The 15,819-nt window shown below is 34.3% G+C and overlaps 2 protein-coding genes across 2 annotated transcripts; both read left to right on the forward strand.

Moving 5' to 3' along the window:
- Nucleotides 1-483: 483 nt before the first annotated feature.
- Nucleotides 484-4,749, forward strand: LOC110465505. The gene is made up of 5 exons (XM_021521362.1): nt 484-537; nt 1,103-1,255; nt 1,560-1,733; nt 2,332-2,433; nt 4,667-4,749. Exons 1-5 carry the CDS (start codon nt 516-518, stop codon nt 4,747-4,749), a joined length of 534 nt encoding a protein of 177 aa, XP_021377037.1. The 5' UTR covers nt 484-515.
- Nucleotides 4,750-5,135: 386 nt separating this feature from the next.
- LOC110465506 lies at nt 5,136-7,111 on the forward strand. The gene is made up of 2 exons (XM_021521363.1): nt 5,136-5,206; nt 6,583-7,111. The coding sequence occupies exons 1-2, from the start codon at nt 5,136-5,138 to the stop codon at nt 7,109-7,111; spliced, it is 600 nt and encodes a 199-aa protein (XP_021377038.1).
- The last annotated feature ends 8,708 nt before the right edge of the window (nt 7,112-15,819 follow it).

Below are 15,819 nucleotides of genomic sequence, written 5' to 3' on the forward strand. Positions count from 1 at the left end.
TGACGTTAACATATAACAATAACAGACGTTACATGGCATTGTTATAGAGTTTGTGTTATAGATGGTGGCACGTACTTGTAAAGTCATTTCTATTTAATGTTACAAACAGCACTGAATAGGCAGGGTAACTATTTAACATTTTTGTTTCATTGCATAACAATTGGTCAAATATACCAACTACTTTCCTAGTCATACTTCTTATCGTAATTTTCTTGTACAGCTCAACATATTATGCATTTTGATTTAAAATTAAATCCCGTATTTATTGGTAAAACCTTGTTTGGTGTCAGCGTTTATTTGCAATGAAGAAGTAATACGTGGAATAAATTGATTTATCAAAATAAAGTTTAGCATTATCAATTATCTTTCAAAACGTATACATTCCAGAATCTCTTTATAACGAGACGTGTACTTTGGATGTTCCCCATATATGTCACGGTAACCTGATTTGCCTGACTACTGACGAATCCAGCCGATGTCTTTGCGATCCAAATATCGATCAATTCTGGGATAAGATGAACAGTTCATGTACAATGAGTAAGTACCGATATATATGTTGATTTAAGATAACATCATTTTCTTCAATCAAGGCCTGGGCGAAAGTAAGGTTTTCCGAATATTTATCGGGCATCCAGAACTTGTAGTCAAATGCAATAACAATAATTACGTAAACTTTATTAAATGTAAACAAAGGGTGGTGACAAATGCGATATTCTACGACGAAGCAAGAAAAACTTATATTATTTCTCTGGTATTCTTACGAATTATCTGGAATTCTTGCTGTTAAATGTTATCCCTGTCAGTCGTAATATAGTTGGGTGTGACATCTGTCAGCCATCACCAATTCATGATTACTTCACACAAAGCATATGCTACAAGATGTAAACATTGTATTTTAAATTGTGTTGGAAGATTATACTTTCAAAATATCGTTAACCGTTTGTACTAATTGGTCACTACCGTTGTGTTTTGGATGTATTCCTGTGTTCATCAGCATCTACCACTCTTACAATACTGGTGTTGAAAACGTCATCATTAACGGGTCGTAACCTAGGATACAGTAGCGCTACTTCTACCTTAATGGTGTTTCTGTTACATTTAGGACTGTCATACAACGAACAGTGTAATCCGCCTCTGACGGAGTGTACCGAAGGACTAATATGTACTAGTAAGGACAGAGACGACATCTACAGGTGTGATTGTCCCAATGACGATAACAAAGTTTGGGACAGTACTACTCAACGGTGTTTGCAAAGTAAGTATCATGCATTGACTGTTACAAAGTAAAGATTAACTTAACATGTCAGAGAAATTCAACAACAGAATATATACTGTTTACAACTTTGTATTTGTGTGATATTATTTTTTTACTTACGCTGTGTTGAATTCAAAATATTTTATCCGATATATTACTTGACGAGAAATACTTTAACTGTCGTCTTTAATTTTGAAAAAATTCATTGTGAAAGTCGCAAAAATTACGCTGGTGGTGAAATAATGGCTTATAAACTAAAATCTCGACGCTGAACTTCAATGGATATTCTGTTTAAACACTGCAGAAGAGACGCTGCTTTCCATATACGTCCCGGATAAGCTCAATATAATGGATGCTATTGAATTTTGTGACGAAGAATATTCAGGCAGACTGGCTTCTGAAGATGAATTTAAACACCTTTTTGTCGATTGCGTTGACTTTGCAGATGACTTTTGGCTCGTACCTAATACATCCTCAGGTATGCTTTATATGTTTCTAATAACCATTTTTTAAAGTGTTGTACATTCAACGGTTCATCGTTTCAGTGAGATGCATTAATTTCTTATTTCATTGTACTCGTTCGAATGTGGAGGTTATTGTTTCTGTAATGAATTCGATTCTCATGTCTTTTGATTGTGGAATACAGACTATATTGATGATATCTTTGTAAATCTATAGCAAGTCAGTTAATAAATATATTGATAAAAACGCTGAATATTGAAGACTTAACCAAGATATGTTTGCATGTTCGTCGTATAGATATAAAAACATTGGGTGCAGTTTGCATGAATTTGCATTTTATCGATTTATGCAAAAAGATTCAGGAATTGTTTAGGTAAATGTATAAAACATAATCCTCGTATGTTTTCCTTTGGAAGGAGAAACACACTTTTTATGTTTTATTTCTTTATTCTAAACAAACGTCAGTAGTGTACAAAATATTGACCACTCTCAGTTTCCAAATGCGCTCCTTTTTGTTGTTGTTGATATTAACACAAAATAACTCTTGTAATAGGCAATATTTAATCCTATCAATTTAGTACATACAAATGTTATATAATACTTTGGTGTTTCAGAAGGACATTTCCACACTGATATGTGTCTATTAGTATACCAAGGGGTTGATGTGAGGAGTGTAAACTGCTCACAGACACACTCGTTTGTTTGTGTAATACTTGGTAAGTATAACACTATTTGTAATTAAAGAAATGTCGCCGTAATATTGATTACAATGTAACCTATGACTTTCTCATATAGGTTTGAAATTTGAAGTGTACTTTTGTATTACTACATTTATCTCATTGCATTAATTGAGTGTAGCAGAACGGTATCATTTTACTTTTATAAAACAACAATCAAAAGTTGATTTTTGTCATACATCAATGAGTAGTTCAAAGAAACATAATCTTCAATAGCAGAATTTTGAAAAAATGTAACAACATTTGTTCATATTTGGCAATAACACATCAAAATACTATTTGCCGTGAGCATGTGCTCACTGAGACATACAAAAATACAAAATTGTAGATCATCTCAAATTTACTTTCAATCGCCTACTCTGTTGTGTGCATGTAAGTATGGTCAATTATGGCGCAACCTATAGATATATCCCGCTATACAGTATTTCGCTACAATCGGTTGCTAATGTTTATGTATATTTTATCTAATTCTGTATTATAGTCAAAATGATATATATCATATTTTGCTGAAATATTTTTGGGTAGTATCTGAGTGCATACAGCATTGCTATGACATGCGTTGCCTTCATAGTTTGTCCTTGTTAAGAAATATGGAAATTTAACACTTTGGTAATGTGGAAACGGAATTAAAATGGCTATTTTGAAAGGAACATAAAAGTGTAACACAATAAGAATTATGTATATCACGAATAGAATAACTTGTGCATGTATCCTTAAGGAGTGAGAGTTTGTCTGTTTGTTATAGATAACGACGTTTCGGAAACATGTAAAGACTTTCCTATACAACCTGTTACACCAACAACAAATGTAATTGTACAACCTCGGCAAGCCACAGCGGCTAGTTCTGGTAGGTACTGCGGGACATTTTATTAATCGAAGCAATACATGAATCATGCATGAACATATTGGAACATACTTTTCTCCCATACTTGCCTGTGAAAGATGGGAACTTACCCGTAAAAAGATAAACCTGTATCAATATAGGGACTGAGGAAACATGAGAACATAGGAAAACCTCAGACTCCCTCTATAGAATTAACATAATTGTATTCATGCGCGTCCTGGAATACAAGCATATACAGGAGTATTGACACTGGCATGTTTATTTCGAATATTGAAGAAAAAGAAGCAAGCATGGGTATGGTCCGTAGAAGGGAAATATCAACCCTCGGGTTTAGATTCCCCTGTCCACGGGCCAAAGCCTAGTGCTGGACTGCCAAACATTTACCTGAGGGTTGAGATGTCCCAATCCATTGACCGCACCCATGTGAGATTCTATTTATATTTTATTTGTCTGTTTGTAATGGAAATGTTGCCTTACTGTATTTCAAAAACCAAATACTAAATACTGTATACAGGTAGTTGGTAATATTCCCGAGGGATTTAATTTCATTTTATTCGCGATCACCAATGATAGCTCGATATTTAATCCCCAGCGAATATCAATACCATGAATTATTATCTCCGTGAATATATATTTACAGACACAAAAATATGTTATCAAGTTTATTACCTAATTATTAAAATATAACAACATTTCAATATCGTACATGTATTTTACTTTATTTTCACACTAAGAATACCTAAAATAATTGACATCAACCAAACACAAAAGTATCTTCGTGAGGGCGATATTTTTACCAGACAATGTTTCGCGAAATCTTATCCCCGCTACCTAGTTCTGACCGGGACAACCGCGAAATCTTTGTTCTTCAAATTAAACAAACTAACTATATTTGATATCATTAATATTTTGGGGGTTTTCTTCTAAACTACAAAAGAATAACAAATCTTGTCAATTCAACAAGGATTAATCTGCACTTAAATGTCGATACCGACAATATCAATAAAACGGACAGAGGAAACATGAGGGCAAAGGAAAACATCAGACTACCCATAAAACCGGAGACGGAACGAAGTTTCCGGACGAGTAATTGTTTGATGCACCCAGCCATGATGTCTCTGGTCACAGTGACACATTCTTCATTTCATCACTGTGAGCAACAACAGAGTGTTCCTTAAGGTCCATTGTTCTGATATAGGTGGAAATATACGTTTTATTAAGTTTTCCTTCTTTATTTTTTTTTCTTTCACCTTTTTGAATGTAGATCTACTATTACTTTACATTGATAATGATTGAAATAAGCAAAAAAGATATTTTAATGATTACTATACCTTAAATTCCGCAATATCAATTCCTTACTTTTTTCAGGACTGCTGTGGTGGGTCCTTGCTGCAGCTCTATCCCTGATTGCCATTGGGGTAGTATGTATGGCTATTGTGTTTCGAAGGTAAATTTTATGAAGTTGACATCTCATTACTTTAATATGTAGTGATATAACATAGTAATTTATGAGGAGAATCTTGCTGTACTGATATTTAGAGAAACTAGTTATATCACAGGATGTATGTAACTGTAGCTGTTAATAAATACAGATTGAACTATATCTTTGTGGTATCAAATACAAATTCAGTGTGATATAATGTATGTCCTTCAAACGCTAGCTGTCACCGAGTTTTACCGTTTTATCAAAGCAACCAGTACGTACCACTGTAGACGTTATATCGCGGGAAAAGGAGTTCCAATTCATAGATTTTTTTCTTTCGGAGAACTCTGCCTTGTATGAAAAATGTAGAGTAATCCAAAGGACTCGTTATGGATAAGAGTGACTTGATATGCTATGCTTGATNTTGCTGCAGCTCTATCCCTGATTGCCATTGGGGTAGTATGTATGGCTATTGTGTTTCGAAGGTAAATTTTATGAAGTTGACATCTCATTACTTTAATATGTAGTGATATAACATAGTAATTTATGAGGAGAATCTTGCTGTACTGATATTTAGAGAAACTAGTTATATCACAGGATGTCTGTAACTGTAGCTGTTAATAAATACAGATTGAACTATATCTTTGTGGTATCAAATACAAATTCAGTGTGATATAATGTATGTCCTTCAAACGCTATTTGTCACCGAGTTTTACCTTTTTATCAAAGCAACCAGTACGTACCACTGTAGACGTTATATCGCGGGAAAAGGAGTTCCAATTCATAGATTTTTTCCTTCGGAAAACTCAGCCTTGTATGAAAAATATAGAGTAATCCAAAGGACTCGTTATGGATAAGAGTGACTTGATATGCTATGCCCCCTCCCCCCGCCATAAAGGGGGGGGGGGCATATATTGTTGCCCATGTCCGTCCCGTCTCATCCCGTCCCGTCAAACATCAAACACTGAAACTAATTTCACAAGGTGACGGGGGCATTCATGTCTTACAAACATTTTCTAGTTTTGAAACAGTTGCGTCTACAATTCTGAGAAGGCAGCATTATTAAATTGTAGTACTAGGTGAAGGTAGGTCACGATTTCGACCCTCTTTCATTTTCAAATGTTCGATTTTCGAACAGCTGCATATTTGTATTTTTCAACAACGAGGTAAATTGAACCCCTCCCCTTACAAAGTGCGGAAAAGGAAAAAGAAAATTAAATTTCCCGGAATACAAAAACTCTTAAACCCAAATCGTAGAACAGGAAAAAGATTAATAAGGGAACCAAAACAAATTTCCCTTGGTAGTAAGGAAACAAGAAAGTTTATTTTATTTCCTTAAATACGTTTTATTTCCGGATGTCTATACCAAAGGTAAAATATATTGTTCATGAAGTTTAACTTTTAATTAATTAATATTGTTCATGTTTTTACCTATTTGTTTCAATATCCATCCTCGAAATATAAGGGTTCCGGTCTGGATAAACATAACTGTTCTGCATCCCTGAAATATGTCATGTTAGTATGTAAAAGGGTTTTTACGCGACACTTTGATACAAAAGACTAGTCTGCTGATTTGATGAAGATCAAAGACATGGCGCGGGACCGTAACTGTAAAATAACCAGACGTTGCCGTTTGGTGTAGACCCTCTATAATATATCAACCTTGCCGACGGGTCAAGATTTAATACATAAAACCAATCAACCTCCGATTTTGTTATGACTTATTCCATGTATACAAAGAGAATATGTGTATCGAGACCGCGTCCTTGGAATTTGAGGTTACAATGTTGTTTGATGTACAAATCTAACAAAGCTTGTGATGTGATAGTTCTCACATATGCGTCTCTTGTTGCAATTTCAGGCGAGAACGTGGATATAATCGATGGAAACGCAGAAAGTCTTTGCTTGGGACTTCTAAAGTAGTACATAACGAGTTGTATAATCCTCACGAACACGACAATGATAACGGTCCAACCTCCCCGGTTCTAGATAGGATACGGAAAAGTCTGTTCACCTCCAGCAAGAAAGTAAAACACAGTGATTCAAACTTACAATCTAAATCATCAACAGAAAATAATGTAACGGAAAATGAACATCAAAACGCTGTGTATGCGGTGGTCAACAAAAAGAAAAAATCTATGAAACGAGGAAAGCTGAATTCTACAAGTTCAGCTGTTAGTGAGAATGTGACGTCAGCAACTCAAAATGTCGCCAATGATACAACAGAGAAATCTGGCGGAGAGTCACAGGCTACTGAGGGCGGCTCTTTGTATAACAAGCAATTCAGCAATCTTTATGATTCATTTGCCAAGTCGCTATCAATTACTAATCCTGACAATACGTACGACCACCCTCCTCCCCGTAAAGACAGTAAAGGTAATAGGGTATAAAGACTTGCTCGTTGTCATTCGTCTTTGAGACCGAGAGTTTTCGGTGATTTTTGTGCCATACATGGTTAGAAACAAGCACATGTCGCAGTATACCAGTAGATATTATAAAACTGTCCTTAATATGATAGTACCGTATTGTTTCGATTCTTACAGTAGATTTACTCTTAAACATTGTCTTTCGTTGTTAGCAAGAATAGGTACTGATATGTGATAGGTAATGACTGATTGTGATTTCATTTTCATGTAAGGAAACTATGAAATATATTTTTAGATGTGACAATCCAATACTAAGAAACACTCGGACACATGCCAATTCAGAGGGAATGTTGTTTTGAGAAGACAAAAAAATGGTGTTCAGCGAACAAAAGTAAATAGTAGTCGTTTCTATGACAATCGATTCTATGATCACCGAATCCTTTCATAAAGAGTGTATCAGTGCTTCTATGTGAACTGAGTGTTCGACCAATGCGAAGAACAGATAGATATATGATTGCATTTCTATTGTAGATGTTTTAGTGTGCGCTTTATGTCAAACGGAATAATCTGTATTCCTTCGTAATATTTTAAAGGTGACATACACTTGTACATGTACATATAGATCCGGTCCAAGAAAAAAATAGACGTTTTATTAATTTTTCCTTGTCTTACCAAAACACAGATAGTATACCTTATTTTAGGAGAGATTTGAAAGTCCTGCAAATGGTTTGGATGACTTCTTTTTAATGTCTTTTGTTAGTGGGATAATTAGTCACATTATAGTCAACTTTGATAGTATTTTGGTTTGACTCCGCCCAATTGTATTTTTTTTTCAATTTTCACATTTGGAAGATAAGTCAAAATAAACGATTCGATATAAAAGTGATATATTGCTGATATATGTATTTTGTGAGTTAATCTTCATTTTTCTTGTGATTTGCTTAATTAAAAATAATTTTAAAAAAAATAGGCTTATATATTTTTGTATTTTCTCAAATTATTTGTCGTTTTCATGTCACAAAAGTTGTATTATAATGTATAATATTTTTGTGCAGAATATGATTTATAAATATAAAACGCTAAAGAGACATATTTCAGTCTAATTACTCATTTCCCGTAACTAGGTGATAATATTTTCTTTCAGTTATATACGTGATTTAAATTGTTTTACATATGATCAGCTTTAAACAATCTTTCGTCGGTGATTTCTGTCACATGCAAATTACCTTAACGTTGGTAAATAGTATCTCATATTAATCCTTATATCGACACTGTTGTCTATTTATGTCATTCTCTCAGTTTACTTCATAGGTTTGAACTGCGCCAGCATAACTTACTCCTAACATAATTCCACGATACTTCATTTTCTGTTTTATTCAAATATAAACTCTTTGATTTACTTTATGTAACCGTTGAGTGTTATGCTCCAATGGAACACAGTAATTATTGAGTGAAGTAAAACTTATCAATTAAATATGTCCTTGTGAAATTTTGTGGGAGGCTTAGTGCTTGGTAAGGATATAGACGAACTCAAAATCGTGAAATTAAGATACACGCTAAAAGGAATGAAATGTGTAGAGGTCGTTTTTAATGTTTTATACAGTTTTCTAACTAAACGTATTTTGAATGTATTACATCATAGGGAGTCTAAGTGTCCGAAAAATAAAAGTGGACTATGTAGCCATACCTTCATCTATACGTATGTAAATATACAATTTATCAGTTAGTGGTCACATGATATGCAGTATATAAAAATGTTATCCCTTTTGTAAGTTACTACAATATGTAGATAAATAAAAATAAATTCAAATTTTTTCGAAAGATAACAACATATGCGACTGACATTATCATGAGCGTTATATACGGTGGCTGATTTGTGCCATTTCGTTGTTTCGTCTTTTTGACCCGTGAAGACGACAATTAACAAACCTTAATTCTCGTTGTGTCGTATTTTCGGGGCGGAAATGCGACATCTAATAGTTTTTCTAAATCTCGTTCGTCGTAAAGACGAGAAATCACAGGCGAAAAGACGGGGAAAAGCACACTAATTAGCGACTTAAAATTATCGAAAAGGCGAGATTTAAAACAATACAAATCTCGTTGTTTTGTCGTTTAGGTGCAAAAGGACAAGAATTAACAAGCCTTAATTCTCGTAGTTTCGTCTTTTCCCCCCGGAAGGTTTGTTAACTGTCGTCCGAAATGGCACAACTCAGCCACCGTAGTTATACTTTCATTAAGATTAAATGATATACGTTGTAGTTATGATTTTCTGGTTTTGAACTTCTTTAGGTTAATGGGAAAATGAGCACCACTCCTAACTGACCTTTTCTGTATTCTATGTATTCTACTGACGATAAGTACACAAGGGTATTTTAGCTATATCAATAACATTATGACATCAAAACAAGAGTTATCTACACAAATCATTAAAACATGTTGTCTGATATTGCATTTTTTATGCTGTTGAATCAATCGACTTGTTTTCTTCTGTTGATGTCCTAAAGAAACATGCTTGTATTACTTTTTCTTGCTAAATTCTGTATTCTATTTTTCACTGATGACATTGCACAGTATATGTATAAAAGTTTAATAAAGACATATAATTCAAACTATGGTTATTGTATTGTTTATATGTCTAATATGTGTCCATCTTTCTGTAGACTGATTTCGTCGTTTCCGTTTGGCCACCCCATTATATTAACCTCAAATGTTCGGGAACAGGAGGCAGTCTCGTTTTGTTTTGATAAACTTTAAAATCCATTCTCAATGGGTTGTAAGATGTACCAGCGTCATGCGGTTTAATACGTGGACTGAAGACCAATCTCCAACATAGAAAGGTGTCTCTGAACGTGCACAATCGATACCTACGCTAACATGAACATTTTGGAATTTCTTTCTCTAAAATGCTAGCTTTAGGGAAAATATATACCTCCGACGATAAGCAAAAGTATATGGAGATTTGTAAACTATTCTGGAATTGGTTCATTGCATTCAATTTTGGATTAGTATACATTACCATTGTTAAGGTGGAATCACCTACGTGTGTGTTACGTTCTAAAAAATCAAAAAATCTATTTCACTTTAGTGGCATTTACAAAAAGGTCCAGAACTTCTTTGACAGTTCAGAAATACATTTTTATTCTATTCATTACATTGTATTATCTTGCAAAATATCACACAATCCAATTATGTCAGTAATACTAAACAGTTAGTATGCGAGCTGGCTAATATCATTCTGTAAAGGTGGAATTGTTAGCGTATGGAAATGTCGCGTCGAGACCCTTTGAGCTGATTATGGTGTTGAATTTTTAATGTTGGCTATAGTTCTGAAAATGATATAGTCTGTGTATCGAAAAACGCGAATATTTCCACACTGCGAAAATTTCCATTTTTACAGTGTGTGAGAATGTCACCACAATTTAGATATGTGACATTTATCATAAGAATTCTTGTGACGTCACTGGTACCAAGGGTTCATCAATTCACAGAGAAAGGCAACATGTTGTCTTTTTTATATTTCTGATAAAAAGTGTAATTTACATTAAATATTAATCGTATTACAAAACGAACCTGAACTTCGACCCCATTATATAATGTACATCTGACAATTATTAAACTCGCGGAAAGCTCGTGTCACACACACTTAAGATCCTCTCTGTATTATTCATAGTTTATGTATATTTGTATCTATTCAATACGTATTGCTGGTACGGAAATGTACACATCCGACCCAAATATTAATATCCCGTGTAGGCGTATCACGTGTGTATAGAGAGGAAACACAACGACTCGTGATGGGTTTACATGCACGTCACATTTGAAAATTAAATCAGAGGCATATTTAATAATCAGGGATGAGTTGTTTAAAACCCTGGTTAGCTTAACAATGGAAATTTCAAAATAAGGGTTTAAAACAATATCTTGGAAATTTCCTGATACTTTTCCGGCTTCGAACACCGGACTCATTGGTTGTCCCATTACACGATTTAAATACCTAGAAACAAAATGCATACCAACACAGCCATTGCCTGTGCTTTTATTGTGTTACAATGATTACTTGTTTGATTTTGAATTACATTAAAAGGAATCGATCACTATTCTCAATTAGCCTGTACATGTGCAGCTATGGGGCTCGAGGGACAATCTATTTAAACCATTGTAATGAGAGAAAAACAAAATTTAACAAGTTCAGCAAATACATCATGCATAAGATCAGCAAAATGTGACAAAATGTTGTTGTGATGAACTGTATTGCTGACAATGATATACCAACGGTGAAGCATTGACAAAGCTCGCAGGATCATTACTATGAAAGGCCGTTCACGTCAAAAACGAGATAAACTAACACGTTAGCGCTTAACGCGTTAAAACATCATTTAAAGCGTTAAACAAGGATTTAACGCGTTAAACAACAATTTAACGCGTTAAAAATAGTGATAACGCGTTAAACGCTATCACGTTAATATATACACTTGTATACATGTTTATTGCGTCAACAATTATTTTATCGCGTTAAATGCTAACGCGTTTAAATGCTAACGCGTTAAACTTGACAACCAACCAGATGCGTCCTTGCATATCAGCATTGTGAAACCAAAATGCAACTCATAGTTGCTGAGGGGCGGATGTAAACTATGATATAACTATGTTTTCGCATCGTACTGTTTCCTTGGATTTTTTTTATTTCATTTTTTTATTCTTTCAATTGAGTTTATGAGCCATGTTTCAGAAGTAGGCAGATGCTATTTGTTCAAAATGCATAAAACTATTTAATTTTGATTTAGAATACATACCATTATATTTGATTGCAAAATAACAATTGCTGTGTCATTTTTATTAAAGTGTTCCATTTTGGGTACAGCCTACACCCTTGCGATGAAAAAAGATCACCTGCTAATCCAGGGAAACAGTACGATGCGAAAACATAAATTTTCGATCATATTTCTTAACATGGAAAACTGTATGATCAAATAAATATTTAGGCTATAAATGAGTAAAATTTGTCAGAAATTGTCAAAAGTTTGTTTAATGCATAAACTGACTTACTAAAAGAATATGATGGAGTGTTCCATTTTGGGTACTCGACCAGCAAACAAATTCTAAGTGAACCTGACGCACTTTAATGCGCTCTATAAATAGACACACATGCTGTTGATACCCAAGAAATACATAAGATGAAGGCTTAAGGCATGTATTGTTTCATTACAGTAAAAAAAATCAGTCTTTCAGAAACTAAATATGAAATTTTAATATTTTTCTTTAAAAGGTGTTACATTTTGGGTAGCCTCAACCTAGTACTCTGAAGGTGAATACACATGAAGTTTGATAACCATGCGACTTATATTTGCTAATAAATGGAGCTAAACACGAAGTGTACCCAAGGGGACAGATAGGGTTAACACTTTCTACCACTGCCCATTTTGTGGAGGGTGCATAAACGATTGAACAGTTAGAAACCTGATTTGAGTGGTTCCGGCACCCATCACCCTTACGTTAACCAGCTGCTAAGAGCTGTCGGATTTATTATGTGTACCATACCTGAATCGCGACAAGAAGACAGTAGTTCCTGCTCCATGGAGTTTACAGTCGCTACTATGTTCTCAAATTGGTCATCGGTTAGAAACTCTGTCCTCCCTTGTTCCACATTAATTACATTGATGTGAATAATATGACGTATCAACAAAATATTGTATATCACATTAAGTTTCAGAACTAGTTTAATTTTGAAGCTATTACATTCCCAGCTGTCTTCGCCATTTTTTCCGCAACTAAATTAAATGGGACCTAGGTTTCTGAGAAAATTTTGTCAAAATAATCTTGGCTCAATTACCTACAACTTTCTAATATATATGTGTAAACAAAAAGTCTACGTTTGTTTTGGAGAAAAAGAGCATGTTCATGATGTGTCTGTGACTCTGAACTTTAACCACGTGACCTTACAACTTTGCCGAAATATTATTTTCTACAATTTTGGAAACGTAGAAGTGTATACAAAAGGTGTACCGTTAATGAGAAATTGGGCATTTTTTGTCTTCTGAAGTGTCAGTGACATTTAACTTTAACCATTTTGACCTCGAAACTTTGCCAAAACATTTTTCGTATTACTTCCTCCTGCAACTAGTTTATGTTTATACAGAAAGTGTACCACTTTTAGTCTTCCAAAGTGTCGGTGTATGTGTACTGCTTTTTAGGAACTTTGCAATTTCAGTCTCCCCAAGTGTCAACGACGCTGACCTTTGAACCTGTGACATAGAAACTTTGTGGAAATATTCTTTGCATTACTTTCTATAGCTTTCTAATATATATGTTTATACAAAAAGTGTACCGTTTTTATGGAAATTCGCAAATTCAGATTCTTGCCATGTTTTATGTTTCATTTGTATCTAGTGACCGTGAGCTTCTACCTCGTGACGTTGAAACAATATATGTACCAATTACAGTGTCTTCAATGCACTGCTTGTTATTTGTTAACAAAAAGTTAGCTGTTTTTCAGTTAACAAACGAGTTTTATAAAATATTAACCAATGTTATCTGCTTATAAATCTACGTTAAATACAGATAAAATTTTATATCATCTGAAAGAGCAAAAAATCCACCGTCTTATCCGGACCCGATGAAAAGTATAATTTTAGGCACCGATTTGGAAGTTTATATTTGTTCAGGACTGAATCTTCATTGCGATGCATGTACATTGACCTCATCTCAGCCGATCCCAGGCATCTTACTCGAACAGCATCCATCAGCAATGCTTAAGTACTGTATGTAGCTGCACATTTGATTGGTCCATTCATTTATGACACTTTAACGCGTTAAAAATAAGTTTAGCATTTAACGCGTTAAACTTGGGAAATATTTTATCGCGTTAAAATATTTTTGATTGTTTAACGGGTTAAAACTATGTTTAACGCGTTAAATTGTTGTTTAACGCGTTAAATTGTTGTTTAACGCGTTAAATGATGTTTTGACGCGTTAAATGCTAACGAGTTAGTTTATCTCGTTTTTGACATAAACGGCCTTTCATACCTTGCAAACTCACAATTAAGGTTCTGTGAGCTGGATCTGCTTCCTGTATATACACTTTGACATTATCTTGAAGCAATGCTTCCTTTGATTTACTCAATCATGAACACGTCGTCTTTGGCGGAATGAAATTGTCATTGCGTAGCAAGAAACCTATTGTTATACCAATGTTGAAAAAGCCTGGACTAAATTGAAGTTAAAAAGCTATCGTTCAGTATTAATTCTGCTGTTCCTGTCTTTGACCTTGGAGAAGATTGTGTCACATGTACAGCGTCTACAGGTTTATTTACATGTAAACAGTCACCATGGCACCTTGACACGTTTCTATCTGCCACCCAGAGTTTGAAAACCCTTGCCAAATTCGAGAGCATAATAAATTTCATCTGCTTACATCTGCATGCAGACGTCCTTTCATTACCTTGCCACGGCATATACACATGAATATAAATGAAATGCATCTTGATTAATGAATTCCCGAACCCTTACAAATAAGATACACAAAACTACAAAGTTTGAAGACTTACCCATAATGAATGACTCGGAAACTCAATTTAACATAGTTACAATAAAGACTGCAAGATTCGAGGGAACATAACTTGTACTTTAAACAAAATGAACAATGTTTTTTAATAAGAGAGACAGTAATAGACGTTTTGAACAAGATGCGCTGTAAAGAACGCAAAAATAAAGATGAATTAAAGATATTCGAAAATTCCTCTTCCACCTTGAGACAATTTGTGTGAAGATATGCAAATTATAAACTTGAAACAGTTTGAGATATTTAATATCTCACCTATATCATAGTACTTCTGATTGTATTATATTGATCACACGACGGAGCACTAAAATATCCTATCCCACTCACGCGCTCGAGTTCCCGGTCGTATTTTCATTATAGAAAATATGCAAGAGCCACCACAACCGAGTTCCGAGCAGACGACAATAATGGCGCGTACACATTATCGTCAGTACTTTTGTTTTTATAAGGTTTTGTTTTGTAGTGTTTTCTTTGTAATAATACAATATTTATTGTGCTAGAGAAATTTGAGTCTTTATTTCTCCTCGATTTCGCTCAGTTTCGCTCAGTGAACAACGTTGTAAGCTAACTAGTAGCTTGTGGTGATGTATGATGGTCCTTTCTTCTAATGTATGCTGTACACACGCGTACTAATTAGACTTCTGGTTGCTATATATATAGTTATTTACAGTAACAGGTTCATTTCTTTATCTGGTAGGGTTGGAGTATTCAGCTCCCACTGTTGATTCCTCTCCTTTTAAAATATGATGGTTAAAACATGTGATTTTTAAAAGCATGGTCAGTGCCAAACAGTCAATTTGTTACATTGTTCACTTTTGACTGGTTAGACTTCCATATATATGTAACTAATAAAAAGATGGCCTGAATTTTGTCGGTTGAGTTTTCCAGTGATTGTGAGCCGTGACTTGAAGGTGTTGAGCGTTGGAGAGATTACTACCTCCTATGTTAGAGAGTTCCACAGATTTATCACTCTGTTGCTGTAGAAATTACCATTTTTGTTTAGTCTGCATGGTCTTTTGAATAGTTTCCTGGAGTTTGATTAATCATGTTTCATTCGATTCACCCTCTTGATAAGTTTTGGAGAGAAAAAAAAAACGTTTTTAAAATTAATTAGGGGCAGTTATTTATGATAGTAAAATATCTATCCCTCATAAATTCGAATTTAAACTATATT

The sequence above is a fragment of the Mizuhopecten yessoensis genome, unplaced genomic scaffold (assembly GCF_002113885.1).
Source record: "Mizuhopecten yessoensis strain PY_sf001 unplaced genomic scaffold, ASM211388v2 scaffold11085, whole genome shotgun sequence".
Lineage (NCBI taxonomy): Eukaryota > Metazoa > Mollusca > Bivalvia > Pectinida > Pectinidae > Mizuhopecten > Mizuhopecten yessoensis.

Coding starts and splice junctions, on each gene's coding strand:
- LOC110465505 (XM_021521362.1), top strand. CDS start 516: ATGAACAGTTCATGTACAATGA. Junction 1,256..1,559: donor TACTCAACGGTGTTTGCAAA/GTAAGTATCATG, acceptor TAAACACTGCAG/AAGAGACGCTGCTTTCCATA. Junction 2,434..4,666: donor GTTTGTTTGTGTAATACTTG/GTAAGTATAACA, acceptor TACTTTTTTCAG/GACTGCTGTGGTGGGTCCTT.